General features: G+C 37.9%; 1 protein-coding gene across 2 annotated transcripts in view; it reads right to left on the bottom strand.

The window, feature by feature from the left end:
* Positions 1–22557, bottom strand: part of LOC578698 (protein O-glucosyltransferase 2) — a 41667-nt gene that overhangs the window by 8590 nt on the left and 10520 nt on the right. For both annotated transcript variants that reach the window (XR_004062217.1, XM_030975162.1), the window contains exons 4-7: positions 16884–16961; positions 15408–15580; positions 9077–9314; positions 1340–1549 (exon numbers count right to left, since the gene is read on the bottom strand). Coding sequence is in view for 1 of the 2 variants with exons in the window: in XM_030975162.1 (XP_030831022.1) it covers positions 1340–1549; positions 9077–9314; positions 15408–15580; positions 16884–16961 (699 nt within the window). In the remaining variant the exon portion in view is untranslated. The remainder of the gene's footprint in view (positions 1–1339; positions 1550–9076; positions 9315–15407; positions 15581–16883; positions 16962–22557) is intronic.

The raw sequence follows: 22557 nt of genomic DNA, 5'->3' as shown, positions 1-22557 counted from the left end.
GGACTTATAGAGTAGTTATGCTGCATTCATCTTTACCCTAAAGACTTCTTCCTTCTGGAATAATTTTGAATCGAAAAAAAGAAAGGAAACATGAACTACCACCATGTTGCATGAATATTTACTCCCGCGAGCACCAATTTAAAGTGTTAGTAGTTCTGTGCAATTTGATTTTGAACATCATTTTCCTCTAACATAAAAAAAGATAACATTGTTTTCAGAGTATGGCCCCTGGTCTGAACATCAAATCATACAAATATCATACTGGGCGGGGCTTAATGTGACCACGCATTGATGATCGGCCAGCTGTCGTGTCAATTGACCTCTTCAAAACTAATTTCAGTATACAATATTGCTATCCAGTCCATACACCTGTCTCGATATAAAACAATGATTCTATGTACAATGTTTGTTCACAAGAGTTTTGTATGAATTTCCTGTAGTTTGAACAGGCTCTCTCTCTCTCTCTCTCTCTCTCTTCCCATATTTCCTCCTCTTCCTCTTTGTCTCTCTTCTCTCTCTCTCTCTCTCTTCCCATATTTCCTCCTCTTCCTCTTTGTCTCTCTTCTCTCTCTCTCTCTCTCTCTCTCTCCATCTCTTCCCATCTCTCCTCTCCCTCTCTCTCTCTCCCCATATCTCCTCCTCTTCCTCTTTCTGTCTCATTTCTCTCTCTCTCTCCATCTCTTCCCATCTCTCCTCTCCCTCTCTCTCTCCCCATATCTCCTCTTCTTCCTCTTTCTGGCTCATTTCTCTCTCTCTCTCTCTCTCCATCTCTTCCCATCTCTCCTCTCCCTCTCTCTCTCCCCATATCTCCTCTTCTTCCTCTTTCTGGCTCATTTCTCTCTCTCTCTCTCTCTCTCCATCTCTTCCCATCTCTCCTCTCCCTCTCTCTCTCCCCATATCTCCTCCTATTCCTCTTTCTGGCTCATTTTCTCTCTCTCTCTCTCTCTCTCTCTCTCTCTCTCTCTCTCTCTCTCTCTCTCCTCTCCCCCCTCTCTCTCTCTCTTTCCATCTCTCCCTCTCTCTCCCCATATCACCTCCTCTTCCTCTTTCTGTTTCATTTCTCTCTCTCTCTTTCTCTCCCCCCCCCCCCCCCTCTTTCTCTATTTCTCTCTGTCCCTCTCCTTTCCTCCCTTTACTCACCGAATCATCATTCTGCATGGCCCACTCAATCCTCTCTCTCTCTCTCTCTCCTCTCTCTCTCCTCTCTCTCTCTCTCTCTCCTCTCTCTCTCTCTCTCGCCTCTCTCTCTCCTCTGTTTTTTCTCTCTCTCTCTCTCTATCTCTGTCTCTCTACCTCCCTCCCTCCCTCTCTGTCCCTCTTCTTCCCTCTCTTTACTCACCGAATCATCATTCTGCATGGCCCACTCGATCCTCTCTTCTAAGTCACTGAGGTCCAGCTTGAAGGGGATATAGTGGACCCAGGGTTCAAGCTCCGCGTAGAAGTGCTCGTAGTAGATGGAGTCGTGTCTGAAGACTGCGCTATCCCCGGCAAGCAGGTAGGGGAGCCTGTACGCTGCTACGGTGCCATCCACGTTGATCTGGTACTTGAACTAAAGAATGAAGGAAAACATTAAGAAATAGAATGATAGAAATAAACATGATGTAGAATGATTGATAGAGAAGGAAACAATATATTATTTTGGAAGATAAGTAACTTAAGTATTCATATTTATATAGGGGATAGGTACCATATAATAACTGTAGTAGCCACAATAATGAGTGACATAGGCTGCGTTCATGCTTAAATTTTGAAGGCAGAATGAGCGATCTGAAACGCTCATCGTAAACGCTCATCGTGATCGCAGTTCCACGATGCACTGTTCATGCTTACTTCTCTGGCTCCCCCAGGCAATTCTCAGTGTGTGGCCTTAATTGGTCTTCCAGCTGGATTCGCAAACCTTCACTGTGCATGCTACGTAGACCCACTAGAGGTCAGTGCGTTGACCCCATTTAAATGCTTTTACAAATTGTAAACGCATCTTTTTGTGAGTTTACGATCGGCGATCGTGATCGCCGTTTTTCGGTGATTCTACAAAAGTGAGCATGAACGCAAGCGTGTTTTAAACTAAACGCGTAACAGATGCCTGATTCTGGCCGTCAAAATCAAGCATGAACGCGCCCTAAGTACAAAGGAAATAGAACAAGAAGGATAGGCTAAATTAAGGAATACTATTTCTGTTCGATCATTTTTGATATCTCTCCATTCAATGTATCTTTGTATATTATGTTTTATAAATAAAATTATAACTTGAAGAATAATGTCCCGGCAAGATTTCATCCATTACTTGGCATTTTATTCATTAAAGAACCCTGAAAACAACTTCATTATTAACACGACCGCAACAATTATTTAGTATACCCTTCAATAAATGTGTAGAAGAGAAATAAATATGTCACAACCAAACAGGTCCGCTTCAAAGAGGCACTTCCGAGATGACCTTACAGGGGTCATAGGGGTCAAACACTTAACCCCATTTTATTGATGGCATATTTTTGTAACTCTTTCTACACCACATCAACTACCATCTGCTTATCATCTGTACATGCAACCTTGCAAGTCCTGCATGCAAACAAGAAGATAGGAGGTGATCTGGAGTATTAAAGCCCCACTGCACTATGTATAGCTACTTGTGCCCTCTATATTGCAAACAATCCCTAATCGGTGACCATTGGTCCCCCATGATCCTCTTTTTCTTATGTTAATTGAGAGCTGATTTGATGAGATAACCACCTGTCAGTAAACTTGCAGGGGGGTTTAATCCCTTCTGTAAAGTAGTACAGAAGGGCTTTAACAAGGATTTCTTTGGGAAAAGAGCAAGCATCACACTTGTAGATTTGTGTCTTATCTCTCCCCTCTCTCATTGTTTGTTTCTTATTCCTTCCTTTCTTTCTTTACTTTTTTTCTCTCTTTCTTTGGGTGTGGCATGTGATTTCAGTACTCATCCATCTCTTTCTTTTTTTTTTTAAACATTAATTAGCAAGGAAAACTCAATTCAATATTTCAGCAAGAAAGTCCAAGCAAGCCTAGAATTAAAGAAGTACTGCTAATGTTTCTTTTGAACATATTACTCCCACATCCAATCGCCTACGACACAGGCACTAGCTGTGAGTCAGTTCTGTCCAGGGAAAGGGGAAAAAATTTCAGGAGACGACTCTTCCTTGAAAGGTCATAGAGGTCAAACCTCTGATATATTACAGTCTAAAACACTTCCACCCTTGTTCTCCATGGCTGCATTCACAAACAACTTTTTTTTACCACCCCAGAATTATACCCAGCTTATACCCTTTTCTAACTGCACTGATTTTCATCGGATGCATCCTCCGATGAAACGGCCAGTATGAAAGCAACAGAGGAGAAAAAGGCGATTAAATAGCCGATGAAAAGAAGAGAAATAGGCGATTAAATTCTCATTCTATCGGTGTGACACCGATGAAACGGCCAGTATGAAAGCGTCGGGAGAAAAAGGCAATAAAAACAGTGATTAAAATGGTCAAAGGTCAAAGTGTATACACACATTATCGTAACCAGCTTTGTTTGTTGACTTATGGTTGAACATGCTGCATGCTAGCTAGATGAAGCGCGGGCTTAATAATTACGCAATAATTCTTCACTTCCGGCATGGGTTCGCCACAGCGAGAGAATTTCATCGGCAGTTAGAAAGCGACAGGGGAAAACTGCGGTTTCACCTATGTTTACATAAGGAAAATTCAATCGGTATTTTCGTCGGTGTGACTCCGATAGAAGCCAGTTTGTAAGCAGTATTAGACAAATTTTACCAAGAGTTTAAAACACATTTGCTGTTCACAAGATATTTTTTGCTGGTCATAAGATATTGAAAGATCGCTGATCTAAAACAAAGAAAAGGTGCATTTTTTGATAGCATAGTTTTGCCAAACTCAACTTCATTTGTAATCACAAATCTTAAATACAAAGTTGGAACTGCAATATTTTGAAGATAGACTGACGGTAACAGCTGCATATTAACATGTTGGAGCCCAAAACATGACAGTCTGCAAAACAGACTATCACCTGGCAAAGGTGAGTGTGGATATTTATCTTCTGATAATGCTACTGCGAAATGAACTTCATATTCACAATTTGGGTCAGTGTTTCATGTTCCTGATTCAAACTTCAATCTTTTTCATGAACACAGCCTACACATCGGAGCTATTAGGATTGACATACTGGGAAAACTTGAACCAAATGACCTGCCCTTACTAATCTGGACAATCAATCATTGTCTCGGTCACCTGGTTCACAATAATAGACACAAATTTCACTCCATCCCTGATTTTTTATGAAGGTCTGTTTCTGCATGATGACTTTCTGTATGTGACTCAAGAAAGTTTGTGATTTATGAATCAAAATTTAGGCGCTCATTTCCCATGTCTTTATTTATTTGTATGTTATATTGGTGGGGGGGGGGGGTAAAATTTTGAATCATTTGTCACCCTTTTATACATATGAAGGAAGTTGGTCTATAATATATACAAAGCTCTGCACTACATGTGCATAAACCTATTTATTGTACTAAAGCCCTTCTAAAGTGTTGGGAGCCCCAAAAATTTGTTGGCAAAATTTCACGTAAAATGTATCACAATGCGAAAGAGGATGTAATTTAAGACACATTTCTGCAAGGATTGTCAAAACAAATGTGTTTGAAGTCGAATATTGATGAAAGAATACAAAATTTAGGTTTTCTGCGTACAAGAGAAAACTCAAATTATGGTGACTTGTGCATGTCATCCCATTTGGACCATTCGCAAAATTTGTCATGAAGGTTTCATGCAAGCCAGTTTTTTTTTAACTTTCTGGTTTCTGAGCAGTCATTCATCCTTAAAATTATGACGTACATTGTATTTAAGTTTATTACTCATTAACATGTAGTATAATAATAATCAGATTTCATTTTGGGGCTAATGAACCTGTAAGACTAAGAATAGGAAAATGCGGTAGTGGAGCCATGAACCCAAAGAACTAGATGTAATGAGCCGTCAACCTTCTAATTATAGATTCCTAATGAGTTTTTAATTAAACTAATTTATTTTTCTACAGAATGTTTTTCATTCAACAGTAAATGTAACCTACATGTAACTGCAGAGAGATACTCTTTCTTGAGGTATTCTATAAACTGAATTAGACATTTTCATTTCAGTCTAATCATCAATCTTATCTCTGTCCTAGAGTAATCTGATTTCTTTTGTTAAAATACTTTTGGGGGTGTAAATCCATTACATGCTTTTAATTAATAAGATTGCATACACCCCTTTTTCCTGTAAATTCAAAGCTATGCTTCCCTTTTAGAGTTTTCTGCTGAGACTGCGCCTGAGAGGCAGAAGGATGCTAACAATATGCAAATTAAAGAGTTATGTTATCTTGCTCTCAGCATATGATGCAGACAAGTATCAGTCATACTCTTTTCACACTTGTTTTGCTTATATAGCCCCGTACTTTGCTTAGCTCCATACTACCCTTAACCCCGGACTATTTTTTTTGGCTTTTCTCACTGCAATTCCTTAGCCCCGTACTACTAGCCATGGCCATAGAATTAATTAATTCCCTTCACTGCGTAGTCCCGGACTATTTTTTGTTCTGTTCTCATTCATTTGCTTGGCACTACAATTGCGGAGTTAGCAGGAGTTAGTACCACATTAGCACCGCCGCCTGAAATGGTTTGGACATGTGGTACGTATGCCACAGGAACGCCTACCAATACAAGTCCACACCAATGACTTTACTGTGCCACGGCCACCAGGACGTCCTCCCTTGAGGTGGAAAGACCAAATCCGCCAAGACTCTCGATTAAGCCTGGAGGCTGCCCAACTCCAAGCCCAGGACAGAAATCAATGGAGGCAGACCACCCATAGGAGCGCAAGGGGACACTCCGTCCTGAGCATTTAAGTCAAGTAAGTCAAGCACCACATTTGCGAGGTTAGCCCTGCTATTTTGCAGGTTTAGTTAACCCCGTACTATCGGTGGGGTTAACCCACTTTGGTAAATACGAGTCTGAACAGAAAGTGGAATAGGCTTAACCCCGGACTATAGGTAGGGCTAAGACCCCCCTTTAACCCCACCTATAGTACAGGGTTAAGCAAATTTTTGCCAGTGTGAAAAGAAAGTGGAATAAGCTTAACCCCGTACTATAGGTGGGGCTAAACCCCCCCCCCCTTTAACCCCACCTATAGTACGGGGTTAAGCAACATTTTGCCAGTGTGAAAAGAAAGTGGAATAAGCTTAACCCGGACTATAGGTGGGGTTAAGATACCCTTGAACCCCACCTATAGTACGGGGTTAAGCAAAATATTGCTAGTGTGAAATCAGTATCAAAAACTTATCTTCCTTCCTTCTCCTTTTCTTTATGTTTTCTTGTCCTTGCATTGAAAAAAATGTGACATGGTTAAGATAGGCAAGAACAGGTTATTTCTACTTTTTCAGAATTTGGTCCTTTAATTCAAGTAAATCCTTCTAGTATGTCATCTGATCTGTCACCAAAATAAATACTCCAGTCGAATCACCTGCCACCGAAAATAAACATGGATTCAAATTCTCACAAAGTACACAAACCTCATGCTTCCCAATTGTACATATTTTCAGTCAGTCACTGAGTGACAATAATGATATTATATTTCTTAACCCTTTTGACTTCTAAATTACCTCATTCCCATAGACTAAACACAGTGACCACCCGGTTCCCTGTAGACAATGGGTTATATATTACATCACAATCAGCCTTCCAAGATATAACATTCTTTTGCTAGGCAAGGAACACTTACCATCACTCAATCATTAAGCTAAAGCCATGTAAAATCGATTCACAGTTTCACATCCCAGATTTTTATTTTATGATGAGGAGGAGGTTCCAAGTTATTTGATATCTTTTTCTATATACCGGTAGATATAATATTGAGTCCATTTAAAAAATATAAAAAATGTTACCGTTACACACATACAGTACGGTATTCAATTAAATTGTACCGGTACATGCTCTACAGAAGCTCAAAACATGGAAAACTCACATTGAAATATATTAAAAGGAATTTTATTACGTCTATTGTCTAGATATCCTAGGATTCTTATTTACTTCCTGGCTCTCTGAGCAAGAATATAAAACAAACAAAAAATTGAGATTGGCACAAAAAAAGGGAAGGAGGGGATGAGAAACTTGGAACTAATTTCATTTGGTCTAAAAATCAATATGGTCATAAAAAAGACTTTTCTAGACTTCTAATAGATATCTCGAAAGTTCAGTGTCGATCCCTACTCTCTATTCCTGGAATACCAGTGAAGTTGCAAATTACTTGCTAGCTGATCTAGCTTTATATATTGTTTTGTTTTAAATAATTATGATCATCACATTTGATGAGGTAATAGAAAAAAATGAAAAAGCTTAAATATCAATGGTATCAATGGTGTGTGCGGGCAAGCACTGAATCCAATGACCGGGGTAATAGTATATTTGTAAAGCGCTTAGAGACATTTGTTTTAAGCGCTAAATAAAACCTAAATATTATTATTATTATTATTATCAGTATTAGTTCACTCTGCACTCAGTCTAGACTTCTAGATCCGCTGAGGCTGGCTGGGGTGGAGTCTCTGCACTGAATGTTGTTTCTCTATCCATAGCAATTGCAGCGGGAGTATGATGGGGGTTGTGTGTTTGGAAACGAAAAATGGGGCCATCTCTTTTTGCCATTGGGTTTTAGGAAAAATATGCCTCAAGAAGCACCTCATATGAAGACTATTATTTTTATTTATAATATTGTCAACATACATATGGTAGCTTTTGAAAGAATCATTGAACTTTGGATACAAACTTGTTGAACTTATCGCCTGGAAACTCTTGATGTATGTATTTTGTTGACTAGGGCCCTGCTCACAAGCTTAGCTTCTAAAGGGGTCCTAAAACCATTCAGTTTATGATGCACCGGTAATCAAGTTAGAATATGTTGATTGATGTACTATTACCATTCTCTTTTTTATGAAACAGATTATATCATGCTTTGTGTGGTTTTGAATAAAATGAATTGAACTGAACTGATAATACACCCATCAAACAAATAATGGGTGTCTACAGTGTTATGTCTCAAGGAACTTTCACAAAACATGACACAGGTGAATGGTCATAAATGAGGATATGTTTTGGACTGCATTTCTAATCCCTAAGCAATAAACCTTAATACCATGACAATAACTCTTCAAAAGCAAACACCACTTTATTAGGCACTTAAATGAATTTCTAAAGCAATTATTGGAGTCAGCAGTATACATTAATGCCATTCAGCCAGGATTATACTCCCACATATCAGGGATTATAGATTATGTCATAGCATAATAGCAGACCCATGTGATTCTATATTTGTGAATCGAAATGATGACCTGAAAAATAAAGTGTAATCCTTTTACACTTTTATGTGAATATATAGTACTCAAGCATGCTGCCATAGCTAATAAAAGTACCATTAAGTCTGCAATTTTACTTTCTGTATAAGAATCAGAAAAAAGAAGGGAGTTCACATCATGACAGATAGTCCACCTTCCCAGAATGGCTATTGTCACATTCAATTTCACAATAGGTATTTTCAAACAGGACTGTCGCAGTTTTTAAACTTTAAGTTTGCAATCCTAAAAGTTATTAACAAACATCCACTTCCAGACACATCGGTTCACATAGGACCAAGACAACAAGTATCCACATGTTGAAAGTACAAAGCAGGTAAGCAGGTATTTAAACTACAAACCGACATAACCCCCAAAGCTACTTGCGTTTGAACGGCAAGTTCGAGTTAGGACCCCCCCCCCCCCCCACCCACCACCAGATCACACTCACTATAAGATCGCTAGTGGTTTATAACTTAAGTAAAGTAAAGTAGAGTAGTAAAGTAGTAAAGTAGAGTAAAGTCAGTAAACTATATAGTTCTATAACCATGAGTGCAACCGCATGGTCAGTAACTAGAAGATAAACCTTGAAGTTTAAAACTGCCTCCTCAAATTTAAGTTTACATGTGATCCTCTCAAAATTGAACTAAAACACTACCCCAACAATTCCTTAATCTCCCAAACTCCCAGATAAACTTACGTTAAAGAAGTCGTAGAAGGACACGTGTTTGACCTTGGGACCGTACTCCGCCTCCTCGTTCCTGAAGAAGAAGAAATTAGTGAGGGCAGCATCCAGGAGTTCTGGTCGTCTTCGGGACAGCTTGACGAGGTTCAGCCTCTCACGTCGACTGTCCCGCCCCCTCCAGAAAGCTTTTTCCGTCTTGTTCTCCCACTTGGGTCCCGTGTTGGCTTGTACTGACATCATGTCAAGGGATACCCTGTTGAAATAATGAGACAGTTTAGAAGTGGATAAATCAAGCGCATAGCCAGAATTTCAATTTAGGGAGGGGGGCGGTAGTGAGGACGCGAAGCATGTGAATCACTTTGCGCGCTCCCTAGGGGGGTGGGTGCAGGGAGTTTCCCCCCTTCCGCGCGAAAGCTTTGAAAGAAGACGATTCGATGTACCGTTTTCGACTCTAAATCCTTATCTGAATTCAGTTTACCCTCCAGCGCAAAGCACGGAAACTTTGAATTTTCATCATATTATTAGAGTAAGAAGACGACTCGAACTACCGTTCTCAACTCTTAATCCTTGTCTGAATTAATTCAGCCCCCCCCCCCTGGCTACGCGCCTGGTGATACCCCAGTCACATCAATGAGAAATATATATTCAATGATGAAAATTCAAATATTCAAGACCCTAAATATCCTTAAAATAAAAATCATGAATAATTTGAATCATCATTTTATGCCTTTAAAACAAGTTTTACAAAACATTTTCATGGATGCTAACGGCTTTCCATAGTTTTTAAGTCCAACTTAAGATCTTTGTGAAACACCACCCCCCCCCCCTCCCCCCTCAGGGCCCCATTTCACAAAACTTGTCATCAGTGACAAATGACAGTTTTTGTTACAAGCTAGTGAAATCCTTGCTTCTGATTGGTTATCAGCGGATTTGTCACTGATTTTTGTCATTTGTCATTGAAAAAGAGGCTTTGTGAAACGGGTCCCGGACAAACAATAGGAAACAAAATAGAGAGATTGGTACTACAAGATTGGAAGAATAATATAACAAGGAATACAGACATACTACAGTTTTTCATCTTGCACTTATCAGAGTGACTCGCAAGAACGAACAGAAATCTGAAATAAGACACTATAAGCAGAAGCTAAAAGAACAAAGTACTCAAAATAACAAAACAGGTTGTGATTGGATGCCTAAAAGTAAACATTAATCGACACTGACTTTGTTGATTATCAGCGAGTTTGAAGTCTATTTGGCATGACTGAGATATCATGCACTTGATAGCGTTCATAATAGTGCCATATGTTATATAGGGGTCAAGGATCAAAGGTCAAAACCATTAGGGGTCATATTTAGATGTTTAAATGTTCAGTTTAAACATCTATTGAACCTTGACAGCAAGTTGACAGGTTGTGATTGGCTGCCAGAAAGTAAACTTGTATCATGCAAGATGCATAGAATACCCCTTTTGGGTCTCTCTCTCTCTCTCTCTCTCTCTCTCTCCCCTTCCCCCTCTCTCTCTCTGTCTCTCTGTCTCTCTGTCTGTCTCCCTCCCTCCCTCCCTCCCTCCCTCTAATTCCTTTACTATTGAGGATTCACACTCATTTACTAATACACAAGAACCATTAAGGCCCATCCTTCTTTGTCAATGTTTGTATTGCCCGTTGTTTAAAAAGACTAAAGCAAATATCGGACAATCCAAGACAGGAAAATTTTTGGACGTTTCACTTTTTTATGGCTTCTGTTTTTTTTCTTTCTCTTTTCTTTCTGATCAGTGAGAACGAATCCCAAAGACTGCATACCACAGGCCCAGGAAACGGCTCCTTTTTAACCAGTACAAACAAAAAGTGATGTAGCTATGAAACAGCTTCATGGTTTCATACTGACTTACTATGGCACAGTACAAACATGAGATTATGTTTTGGAAGATAACTATCAAGCTAAAATGCACTCCTCTATCTACTCTATAGTGCTCAGAGATTGAAAATTGATTCACTATGTCACTGATTTAAATTGTTTCACTTTTCACAAGGGCTCTTTTCATTTCCGGTTGCACTTTTAGAATTTCAGAGGCAAATTTAACCAGGTTTATGTTTTTTCTTTCACAGCAGTAAATAACTCTCCAGTGCTTGTACAAGATTCTATATGGTACCAATGAACAAACAACTAAATCAAGATAGTGGTTTCATCTTCAAGCAAGTTTTGATTGAGTAACATGTTTATCTTAAACAAATTGCCTGTGTGTAAAGCATCTACATGCAGATTCTCTTCATTATGTTCAATAGACATACATGTAAGGGATTTTACTAAAAAGAGACATTTACAAAAGCATATGCAGCACTGGATGAAGATTCAGTGTTGGTATATCGATACACTGCAATGGCTCCACAGAATATGGGGCTGCCCAAGATAAATTATTAGTTCCAACCAGTTCTAACATTAAATGACTAACAAATAATGAGTAACGAGCACATTAATCCTCTATAACCTTGCACTACACCAATAACAAAGGTCAAGATAAATCTTTACCTCACACACCGGGCAAGTATTAGAATCACAAAAACTTAGAGCAGCAGAAGTGAGAGCAAGACGCCCTCACGCACAGCCTGGCGGAAATCATCAGAATCGATGGATAGCACCGATAAACCCAACAACAACCCCCATGGAAGGATTCTGCATCCCAAGACCCTGCCCCTTTTATCAATTTTTAGATACCATACTGTATTGATTTTTCTTTTTCCTTCATTCATCACAATAGCTCTCTAGTATAAATCCATTCCCAATAATCACATACTTCTTATGGATGACATGATCACATACAGTTAAAAAAATTAAAGCATATTCTACCAAATTCAGCTGTTTGAGACTTCACCTATATGTACAATGTATATTTTCTAGGTTTTTTCTACTTATTGCAGTGTTTCTTTGGGGGATAAATATTGCAAGTAAGCTGTTCCTTCCCTTTAAGATTTACCCCAAAGACTGAGACTTCAGTGACTGGTGAGGAAGCGGAATGGCGCAAATAACTTCCACTTTGTCTGATTCTGGCACAGGAAGGAAACGGGTTGGAACGCAGCTCCCTCAAATTGGCTACAACTTGACAAATTTTAGTCTTGCTAGAAGACTTTATTTCTTACTCTCATTTATTCCAGAATAACCTCCAATAGGAGCCTTTGAAAATTGGGATGAAAAGACGAGGCTATCTATATAACCATCGTACCAAAGTGCCAATATTGACATCTTCACATTGCAAGTTAAAGGCATCGTTTAGCAATGTTAACTCTGAGATGCATGACTCTATATGTTATTAGTGTCTGTGATATGGTGTAATATTGAAGCCCTAAATAAATTGCATTCAAATGACCATGAAGTGCCTCAAAAAAAGAAAAAAATCTTTGAGTGACTGGTTTTACCATACTTGTTTCCCCCAATAGGTAGACAGTAGTGTTATAAAAACCGTTAAAAAAAAGTTTTTGAAAATTTTGATTTCCAATCTTAAATATCTTGATAATCAGACCGGTGATCAGCTTGTAAAAGTCATGGGGGTTCCTGACTGACCTACAGGTTTATAATTATCATTGCAGCATGAGCTAAATCCATGATTTTGTTTCAGAATCTGAGACAAAGATACCCAGTCCCTTTGAGGGTCTGATGTATTGTAAGGTAAACATAATAATGGCAAGCTTTAAGCATCTACAAATATTGGCTCTATCATGGAGACATTATGTTGAGTTAATATTGACATAATGTTTGGCTTCTTCAAATAATCAGTATGTCTTAGATGTATTGTGTGGTACATGCTTGTCACGATAACAAGCATGGCTTTTTATACATTTTCTTCTTTGAAATAATCGGTACAAGCATACAAGTATTGTGTAGTATTTCATTATTGGTCATGATGACATCCCTAGTCATATTAAAATAGTCGAAAAATAGCAAAAAAAAATAGGGATTAAAACAACAACAATTGTACAATCCTCAACTCTGAATGTATTTTTCAATCTATATTTTGTTCCATAAGAGGATAGAGGAATATATTATTATAGTATATTGTTATCTGTCCTCTAAAAGATAAAGACGTTCCTGAGTCATTTGTGTATTGGACGATTGGGAAAATGTCTGGCAATACATCCCATTGATATTACTGATGAAGCCAATTTGAAGTTTCCATAGGTTACTACTTACGGTGATTATGACTTTCTTATTTTTGTCCAATTTTGTTTAAACTTTCACCAACATGCTTCTGATTTTTCCTTTTTTCTTTTACAGTTGTTTGCTGTTAAGGTCATTGGATCTTCCTTTAACTCTCCCTAGACAAAATTCTTTCAAACTTTCACCATTTTCCCTTTTTCTCAATTTTCTGCTTTTACATAATTCAACTTTTACATTTTCAGGACTCCTCAATCCTCTCTCTCTCTCTCTCTCACATGGTGCACCCCCAAGCCTACTGTATATAATTCAACTTGTTTCAAATGTTGGATTACCCTTTCATAAATTATCTGTTGGGAGCCAGAACAATGTTAACTCATATCGTGTAATCCCTTCAGGCTCTAAACATACAATACAAAAGTACACAACTGCAGAGATTCGTAAAGACACGATGTCTTCAGGTATTTCAGACTCTTGAGCTTGCTACATTTAACACTGAACTGCACCCTCAAGACTACAGACGAATTTGGAATGCATGGTCAATGATTAGATCGCTCAAAACATGATGAAAAGTGCATTTGCACTCTTGCCAAAATCCTGTCATCAAGGTTTAAAAGGTTGACTTTTTCTCGGGAGGATTGCCAATTTGCCGCAGCATAATTATTGAAGGACTCTTCAGCTTGAGCTAATCTTATTCAGACCCTTATCCATTTCTGTGCTGTGGGCGGAAAATCCCGCCTAAGAATATTAAAGGAGAAGTCCATTCTGATATTAACATGGATTTAAAGCCCCACTGCACTACTTACAGCTTCTTGCGCCCTCTATATAGCAAAAAATGTTTAATAGGTGACCATTGGTCCCCCATGATCCCCTTTTTTTATGTTAAGTGAGAGCTGATTTGATGAGATAACAACCTGTCAGTGACCATGGTAAGAGGTCTAATTCCTCCTGGCCAAACTAGTGCAGAGGGGCTTTAATAGAAGCATACAAATAAGAGAAACAGGTAAGTGAAAGTTTGAGCAAAAGGTGCAAACACAAATCATCAACTCTGTGAGGTAATCTTGTGTAATCTCCTTCCTTTGCCATTGTACTAGAAACACTTACCGTAATAAACCTGCAATAACGATATTTAGCTTGAACGTATGACTAAAAAACTTCTGAATACTTTAGTACAGAGCAAACGGGAGGGGAACTCCAAAGATACGTCCCAAAGTTGCCAATCGGTGTTTGGTTGATCACAACTTCAAAAATTCATGACTTTCTTATTTTTAATTGGACTTTCCCCAAACTTTCAACTTAATATCTGGGTAGACTACCCCTTTACCTAAACAAAATCAGAGAGCCAGATGCACACTGTTTCACTGGGTATGATTACCGATAACTTCAATAAAATCTGCAAGAACTGATAAGTGTTCTGATTAAAGCAAGACGTTCATTGGCACCAGCACATTTGTTTATGAAGTGCAAATGTGAGTTGGCATTAACTTGGCATTCAATTTCATCAAAATTAAATGATAACATCCTGAGTACATGTGTAACCATATAACTCTCATATTTGGATCTTATAATTCTACTCTAGCAAAATAAAAACACTTCCCTACAGATGAACATGCATGCATGTTACCAGGGAAGTGTTTCACAAAGACTAAGATCGACTTAAGTTGGCAGGCCATTTATGCCACTGTTTGCTCTTACCATTTACTGGTCTCTGAAGGGACGGATAAATCGTGGTCACAAATCTACAGAATTTATATTTTTTGATAATTCATGATTGAAGGAAAAAATATTATCTAAAGATCATAATGGTGAGAGCCACCAGTGGCATGAACAGCTCGCCATAGTCAAGTCCAACTTAAGGTCTTCTATCTTTGTCGTGTAAGGCATTGTCTTGTCCCTTTCTCGTGTCTGTTGGCATCCCCTTTTTTCCTTCCCCTATTTTGTAGTTCTTTTTGTAGTTACGGATTAGTTCATTTAATTACTCAATATTCCTAAGTATCATTTGAGGTGTTCACACTTGCACAAGCATTGATTTTTAGTGGACCCCTCTGTTTCCAACATGTATTTCTTACATTTATTTTAAATGCTTATAATTGAATTGTAATGTTTTGTTGGAAACATGAATAAATTGAAATTGATTTGAATTGAAAGTCAATCTTAGTCTTTGTGAAACACCCTATATCTGTTGAGGGATACATACCTTCCCATAGTTTCTAACGTTGATTCTGTGATATCATAGGTGGGTAGAACGATGTCTCTTGTATCTGTGGAGCCACACCAGGACAGGATAGGGAGCGGTTCATCTTCTGGGTCTCTCTTCTCTAAAGGCCAATCTCCGAGGTTGATAAAAAACTCCACATCCGGCACTCTGACCTAGCAAATTGAAATTGTAAAATAACTTTTTAAAATTCATATCGAAACAGCATATTTTTTACCTATAAATTAAAGATAAAAGTGAGTTCTGGTAAAAAAAAAAAGAAAATGAATTCTCACAGAATCAAACGAAAATTACACTGAATGTTCAAGATTACAAATAAATGTCATTTGCAAAACAATTTTGGTAGAAAATGTATACTGGCTGAGTAATGAGCATAGAAAGATTAGGAAATCAAGGTTAGTAGCCCCGACACCATTTAGGTAGTCCCATATACTACATCTTTCTGTGTACAGTGATTGTTACTTTACCAAGAATGGGCCAAATTTATTATGATTTTGACGACTCCAGAACTTTGCAGTATAAACACCAATACTTACACGCTACATGATCAACTTTTTCTGATCCATTCCACACCTTTTCTTTCACAATGCAATCGGATGACCAGAACTCACCTTTATCTTTAATATTTTTTTCCAATCAATATGTGATTTTGTTTTATTCTTTATTCTTTTATTTGTTTTTTCTAGTGGTTGTTTACAAATACAAAGAATTAATGGTTACCGATACACAGAGAGAGAAAAATGCAAATAATCAAAAAGTGAAAGTGGATCTCTAGCTACAACGTACATGTAATATGTCAAGAAATCTGCAGTTATCCATTGGTGCCTCAGTCACACCTCAGAACCAACTACGGAGTGACTCTAAACCAACTTCTTCTCAGCCACTCAAGATAATGTAATTTCCTGTCCTGTTTGTTGTCGGTCTGGTTTCGGTCTCATTGGTGTGGCTGGGTTATAAAACAATTATCTAGTAGCTACCAAAAAGCACTTTAATTCATGATATCTTATATAGTTTTGCCTAAGTTAAAGATGGAGTGGACACAAATTTGGGTACCGCAACTACAATATTTGGCCATAGAGGGCAGCACAGGGTATGGGTATATTTTACGAAGGCACTTTCAGTTCCCATACAAATACAATGAATCAAAAACTGGAAATCCGATAGGAATTATAGTTTTGGAACCAATAAAGTATAAGTAACAAATTATGATGGTGCCTACTTTAATAGATGCCACTAAATCGTCGGGGGAGTTCATGAAACCTGAACAATAATTTATTTAGATAAGGAATTAGTTAAACACTGCTGTTCATTCTCTATGGAAGACGAAAGAAACTTTAGCTTATCCTCTTCCCCAGTACCGTATCGGTACGTGTGCTGACCTGCGCAGCGTGGGAGGAAGGTCGCCATCTACAGTCGAACATTGTATTTACGGTAGGGTGAATAGTCCATTGAACTTACCTTTCTGGTGAGTGAGAGCAGGAAAGCATCAGAAAACATTTTGAACCCGACGATACTTCCTAACGTTTTCCTGTACACCTGGACAAAAGAAACAAACATTTAATAAAGCAGAATGAATGAGAAAGACAAATATCCTTTTGCATTTATAGACAGGAAGACGCTTTGTATGGATTAGGACCCTTGCAATTTGGCTATTTTTCTGTAAAACAATGTCTTGTTTCTATCTACATGTATCAATCACACTCTCTCTCTCTCTCTCTTTTACTACTTTTTTTTAACAATATCTGACTTTTTCTGCTTCTGTCATTCATAGATCAAGCATGCAACAATACTGATTTATCAAGTAAAGTAAATTAACTTTGAATATACTATTTGTCTTCATTTAATTTGAAGAGCAAAGTATATTCGTTTTAAAAAATAGTTGCGTGTCAACACATTGCTATTGTGAAGGTCTATACTGCCATTGCCCCCCCCCCTCCCCCCAACAACAAAAAAGAAGGGAAGCCAGATTCAGTAGACTTGTGCCCTCGAAACTGTTTATTTTTTCCTTCGGTTTTCTCAAGCTAGCACTATATGGTCTTCTCAAGTAAACATGAAAGAAAAAGACAATGTTGACACTTCTCCAGCCACTTCTAAAAAAAGAAAATGACATTATATCCTTTATATTGTTGAGAAAGTCACAGAGCCTGTTGAAAAGCTTTAATGGTGTGGATTAGTACTTTGAGGGCAGAACTCTGCAGTACTGCTCTGGAAGGCGAAAAGGGGGGGGGGGGTGCTAGAGAAGCTGCAGCATTCCCTGTTGTTCTGTATTTATTTATTCAGCAACCCTCCCTTCACTGTAGTGTCCAGATTCATTTTTTTTTTTTTTTGGGGGGGGGGGTCTGTATAATACATAAGCTCCATGTTAAAATGCAGAATTTTTGGGGGGTCTGGACAAAGATTTGGGGCATCCATATGTCCGAAAGAGGCACATATGACTCGATGAGTCTTGCGTCCTGCAGCAACTTATAAAATGTGCCATCAACTTCGTTGAGGCTTTTAGCAGATAATATTGGAATGAATAAACCGGTACCTCAATACCACTTACCAAGTATTAGTGTAATCTTGTACGATTGTACTTGAACAGTTAACCAATCCCTACCTCTTCATCTTATGAGGACTCTGTGAAAGCTGTCTGCGGTCTGCCTCAAGAATAGAATCTACAAAATGCCTCAGTGATTTAAAAAGGAGGCTATATTTAGATACTTCACCTCTGCATGGTGATGAGCCAGGTATTAAAATATTAACGCCACATAAGAAGGATTTTTTCATGAGATCGAGGATAAGATCTAAATCCACATAATCTGCTTTGTGATGTCCCATTAACCAACCATGACCAACACCAGCTAAAGGACAATAAACCGATTTAAAAATACATCACCCTGAACGCCCCAAACTTTGTCAATTGTCTCACAATTTGGAGTCAGTTTTGATGTGGCTTGTGTATAAGGACTCACTTCTGATCTCATTACATCAGCGAAAGAAATACATAGGAGTGGTGAGTGAAAGCTCTAAAAGTGCTCTGGTAGAATACAATAAAATACTTCAATATCATATTGAGAAAATTGCACAAATCTTAAAAGAGGTCCTGTGAACAGAAGATTATTATTTACACTACATTACATGACATGAATGCCTACAAAAACTACCAAATGTGATCTAATTTACCAACTGGATCTATTGAAGGCAAATAGAAAAAGGAAAAGGTCAATGTATTAACATCATGATATCAAGGGGTACAGTAGTGTATCCAGGGGCAAAGGGGTGGTGCACCCCCCCCCCCTCTCTCTCTCTCTCTCTCCGAGCCACATATGCTACTTACATATTTGTACCTACTAGAAGAGAATGGAATTCATTTGTAAAGATAAACCTAAATACATTTGAATAAATAAAGTAGCTGAATTAGCAGAACCTTTATATGCTATGTAGGTTCATATGCCTCCATGACTTTAATGGTACCTCCATTAGAGATAAAGCACATTTAAATGTAGAGGGAAAAAACAACCAACACAGGAGACAGCTAGAATTCCTTTGAATTCACCCGACAAACAAAAGTGGCCATCCCAAAGGCATATATGCAAAGCCAAAAGCTTCAGTCATTTGGAGCCTAGAATGAAGAGAAAATCTTTGTCAAAACAGATGAATCAAGGATGCCAGTTAGAATTGATCAGAGGGCCTGAAAATCATCTAGAATGAGCTATTTGTACACAAAAAAGCCTAACCTATGGTCTGAAAATAACTCGCCAGGGCATGAATTCAGGCTATTGCCTGAAAACTGGCATCCCTGATGAATAAATTATCAAGTAGGCCTTAGTCTAAAGGTCAACATGGTTTACAAGAAGTTATTGCTATGTAAACTGTTAAACCTCTGGATCATCGAGAGAAGAGAACATCCTCCCCTGGAAACACTGTCAGCTCTTTGGAATCCACCAGGAAAACAAAAGTTTTCAAACCAAACAATATCCATTGTCCTTGTTCATAAACTTGTAATCCATACACAAAGCCTATTTGCATTAAAGCCAAAAGTTTAGGTTCTTTATAGACTAAGAAGATGGATGAGTACATTTTGACTGACCAGATGAATAAATTATCAAGTAGGTGTAATGTTCCACAAGCTCCAAGGAATTCTTTCCATGGACAAATGTACCATCTAGAGAAGAACACACTACCCTGGAAACACTGTCAGCTCTTTGGAATCCACCTGGAGAACAATGGTGATCAAATCAGACAATTTACTTGGGAGCCTTGTAGACATATTAATATACTTCTCATACATCCAAAGTATATTGCCAGAATGCTGTCTGAAGCACATCTCTAGTATAAAAAATGAAGCAAGATGTCAGGAAAACAGTGAGCACTATTCTTTTTTTTCATAACAAAAATATTTAGTGGCGACAAAAGGGGGGCTCTATATTTGTTGGGGCTGCCTCCTACCCTAGCCCCCGCTGCGTATAGTCATGATTCAAAGGCAAAACAATGGCCTCGAAACTATGAGGCCCCATGATAAAAACTGTGTCGATGTGCTATAATTAATAGTGCCCTTTTGTGAGGCTTAAATCCTCATTACTGTCAGTTATGACTTAAGGACGTACCATAGGTCCCCTAGTTGATTAGCATAGTAGCACACACTTGCTTAGGCAGTGACACAAAACAAAAACTCACAAATTATTATTCAATAAAATCTGAGGATGTATATATACCGGTACTATCATCTAGAATATCATCAGGAATAAATCATTGTCAAAATCATTCCTATTCAATTATACAGAGGTTGAATTTCACTCCAGTTTGATAGGACATTCACTTTGAAAATAATGAAAGGCTGTATGAAATCAGTTATTTTGTTGTTTAATATTGTTAATACAACAATACTTGTATAAAAGAGAATGCTCCATCTGTTGTTTATTGAATTTTTAGTTTGTATTTATACTAAACAATTAAATTGCCACTTTACTGTCTGTTTACGATACCACTGTCCTTCATAATGAAAGGTTTCTACGGTAGTTATTATTTAGGTTGCCCCTTCAGTTTCTATTGAAACTGCATGGAACAGCATGCATCCAAGTAAAACTTGCATTATTTAGTTGCTCAATGAATGTTGTTAAATGTTTCATCCAATTTTCTTTACCACATACTTGTAAAATGCAAATACTTGACAATATACATGGAGGTACAGTATGTACATATGCATTTACTCTGTGGAAAGTCAGGACAGGTTTTCAGAACCAAAGAATAGAAGTGCTCCCATTGAATGGAGTTGAGGAGGGGGTGATTGAGTGCCATTTTCTTGCATGGCCAAATTTAAATTTAAATTGTACTGAGTGTCCTCAAAGGCTAGTAGTAGTAGCAACTAATTCACTCCGTCAACATACTTGTTGGGCTTCAGATTTAGGATAAAATGAAAGAAAGTGTACCCTGTCTGTTTACCATGGAAATTGACTGGATTTTGACCACTCTTGAAAGAATGGATTCATTCTACTTTGACTGCAAACATTCATGCATTCTTCAGAATCCATTCATGTGCTTGTGTATCTGTGAGTGTTGTGAGGAAGGATCGAGGTATTCACTCTAATAGTTTGCACATAGTAGTGCTCAAACAATTTCTCCAACGACAACTGCTCCGAGCTTTATTTTATCAAAAGTATAAGGTTTGAGTTTTAGGGTTGCCGTACAGATGGCATACTTTAGGAGGAAATAATAAATAAAGAGAGAAAGAAGGATCTAATGAAGTATTAAGGCATGAAAAGAAATCAACATTAAACATTCAAAATTCAAGATCTATTTATAATTTATCTTTGCAAATGGAGAGCTGAAATGTGCTAGTTTTACATTTAAAAAAAAAGGGTTACAATTTCCTAGGTACTTTGACGCAAATGAAATGAATCCAAAGATCTGTTGAGAGGAAGATGTAGGCAATGTACATTGTAGATGCAGGGAGGTGCGAGTTTAAACTCACATCTCCCTGGTAGATGCATGTATTTCCCAACAGACAGAGAAAACCACAGAAACATTGATCATGGTTTCATGCTTGTTCATCTTTTTCACATACACTGTAGATCAACCTTTCCTACTACCATTTTCATTACAATATCAAATATTACCTTTATTAAAAAGGCATTGTTTAACAATGTTAAATCTGATATGCATGGCCCTACGCGTTATCAGCGTCTGTGATATGGTGTAATAATGAATCCCTAAAGAAATTGCGCTTCAAAATTACCATGAAGGGCCTCAAAACAGTAAATATGTTTGAGTGACTGGTTTTACCATACCGTACTCATTTTCCCCAATAGACTGTAATGTTATAAAAACTATTGGGAAAACGGTTTTTGAAATGTCTACTTCCAATCATAAATATCTTGATAATCAGACATGGGATACCTGACTGACTGACCTACAGGCATATAATTTTGATTGCAACACGAGCTAAATCCAGGATTTTCTAAAGAATCTGAGGCAAAGATACCCAATCCCTGTAATAACTTAGTACCACCTTCTTACATTTCAGTGCTCTGCTCACAAAAAGATTGTAAAAGGGCCATTTCTTTGAGGCACCAGATCACAATCCCATGAAAAACCAAATAAAACTCCCACTTATCCTACTTACATGAATAAATCTGGTCAGAGCTCATTATCTCTTATAAGCTATTTGTTATCCTTTTCTTTACAATCTCTTCTCTCTCTTTCATTCTCTCTTCTTCATAATTGTAGTACAGTGTACCTGTATCTGAATCTTTCTCCCTCTCTCTCTCTCTCTCTGTCTCCTTGGTGAACATAACTTTTTGAGCCCATTTTCTTCACACAGCACTTGACACTTGCTGAGTTGTACAAATCAAGAGTAAATTGTCTTGATACAAGCCCTTTGAATCCTTCTACCTTTGAAGGACAATCCTTGACAAACCAATTGAGTGGAAAATGTAAATTCTATGAAATCAATGTTCGTGGTCCTTTGAAAAACAACTGTAGAAATCAGTCAACTCTAAGATATCGGTGGAAAAGTAATCGCTGACACCTTGAATGCAAACAACTCAAGTGTCAAGGCCCTATTTGGTAAAGTGTAGTTGCCGTGATACAACTATACCAATCAAAAATTGTTTAAATGCAATGCATACACTATGGGTGTGTCTTTGGGATC

Source organism: Strongylocentrotus purpuratus, unplaced genomic scaffold, assembly GCF_000002235.5.
Source record: "Strongylocentrotus purpuratus isolate Spur 01 unplaced genomic scaffold, Spur_5.0 spur5_scaffold_8, whole genome shotgun sequence".
In the NCBI taxonomy this organism is placed as follows: Eukaryota; Metazoa; Echinodermata; class Echinoidea; order Camarodonta; family Strongylocentrotidae; genus Strongylocentrotus; species Strongylocentrotus purpuratus.
Note: the sequence above shows the minus strand (reverse complement) of the source record. Positions and strands in the feature narration are given on the sequence as shown.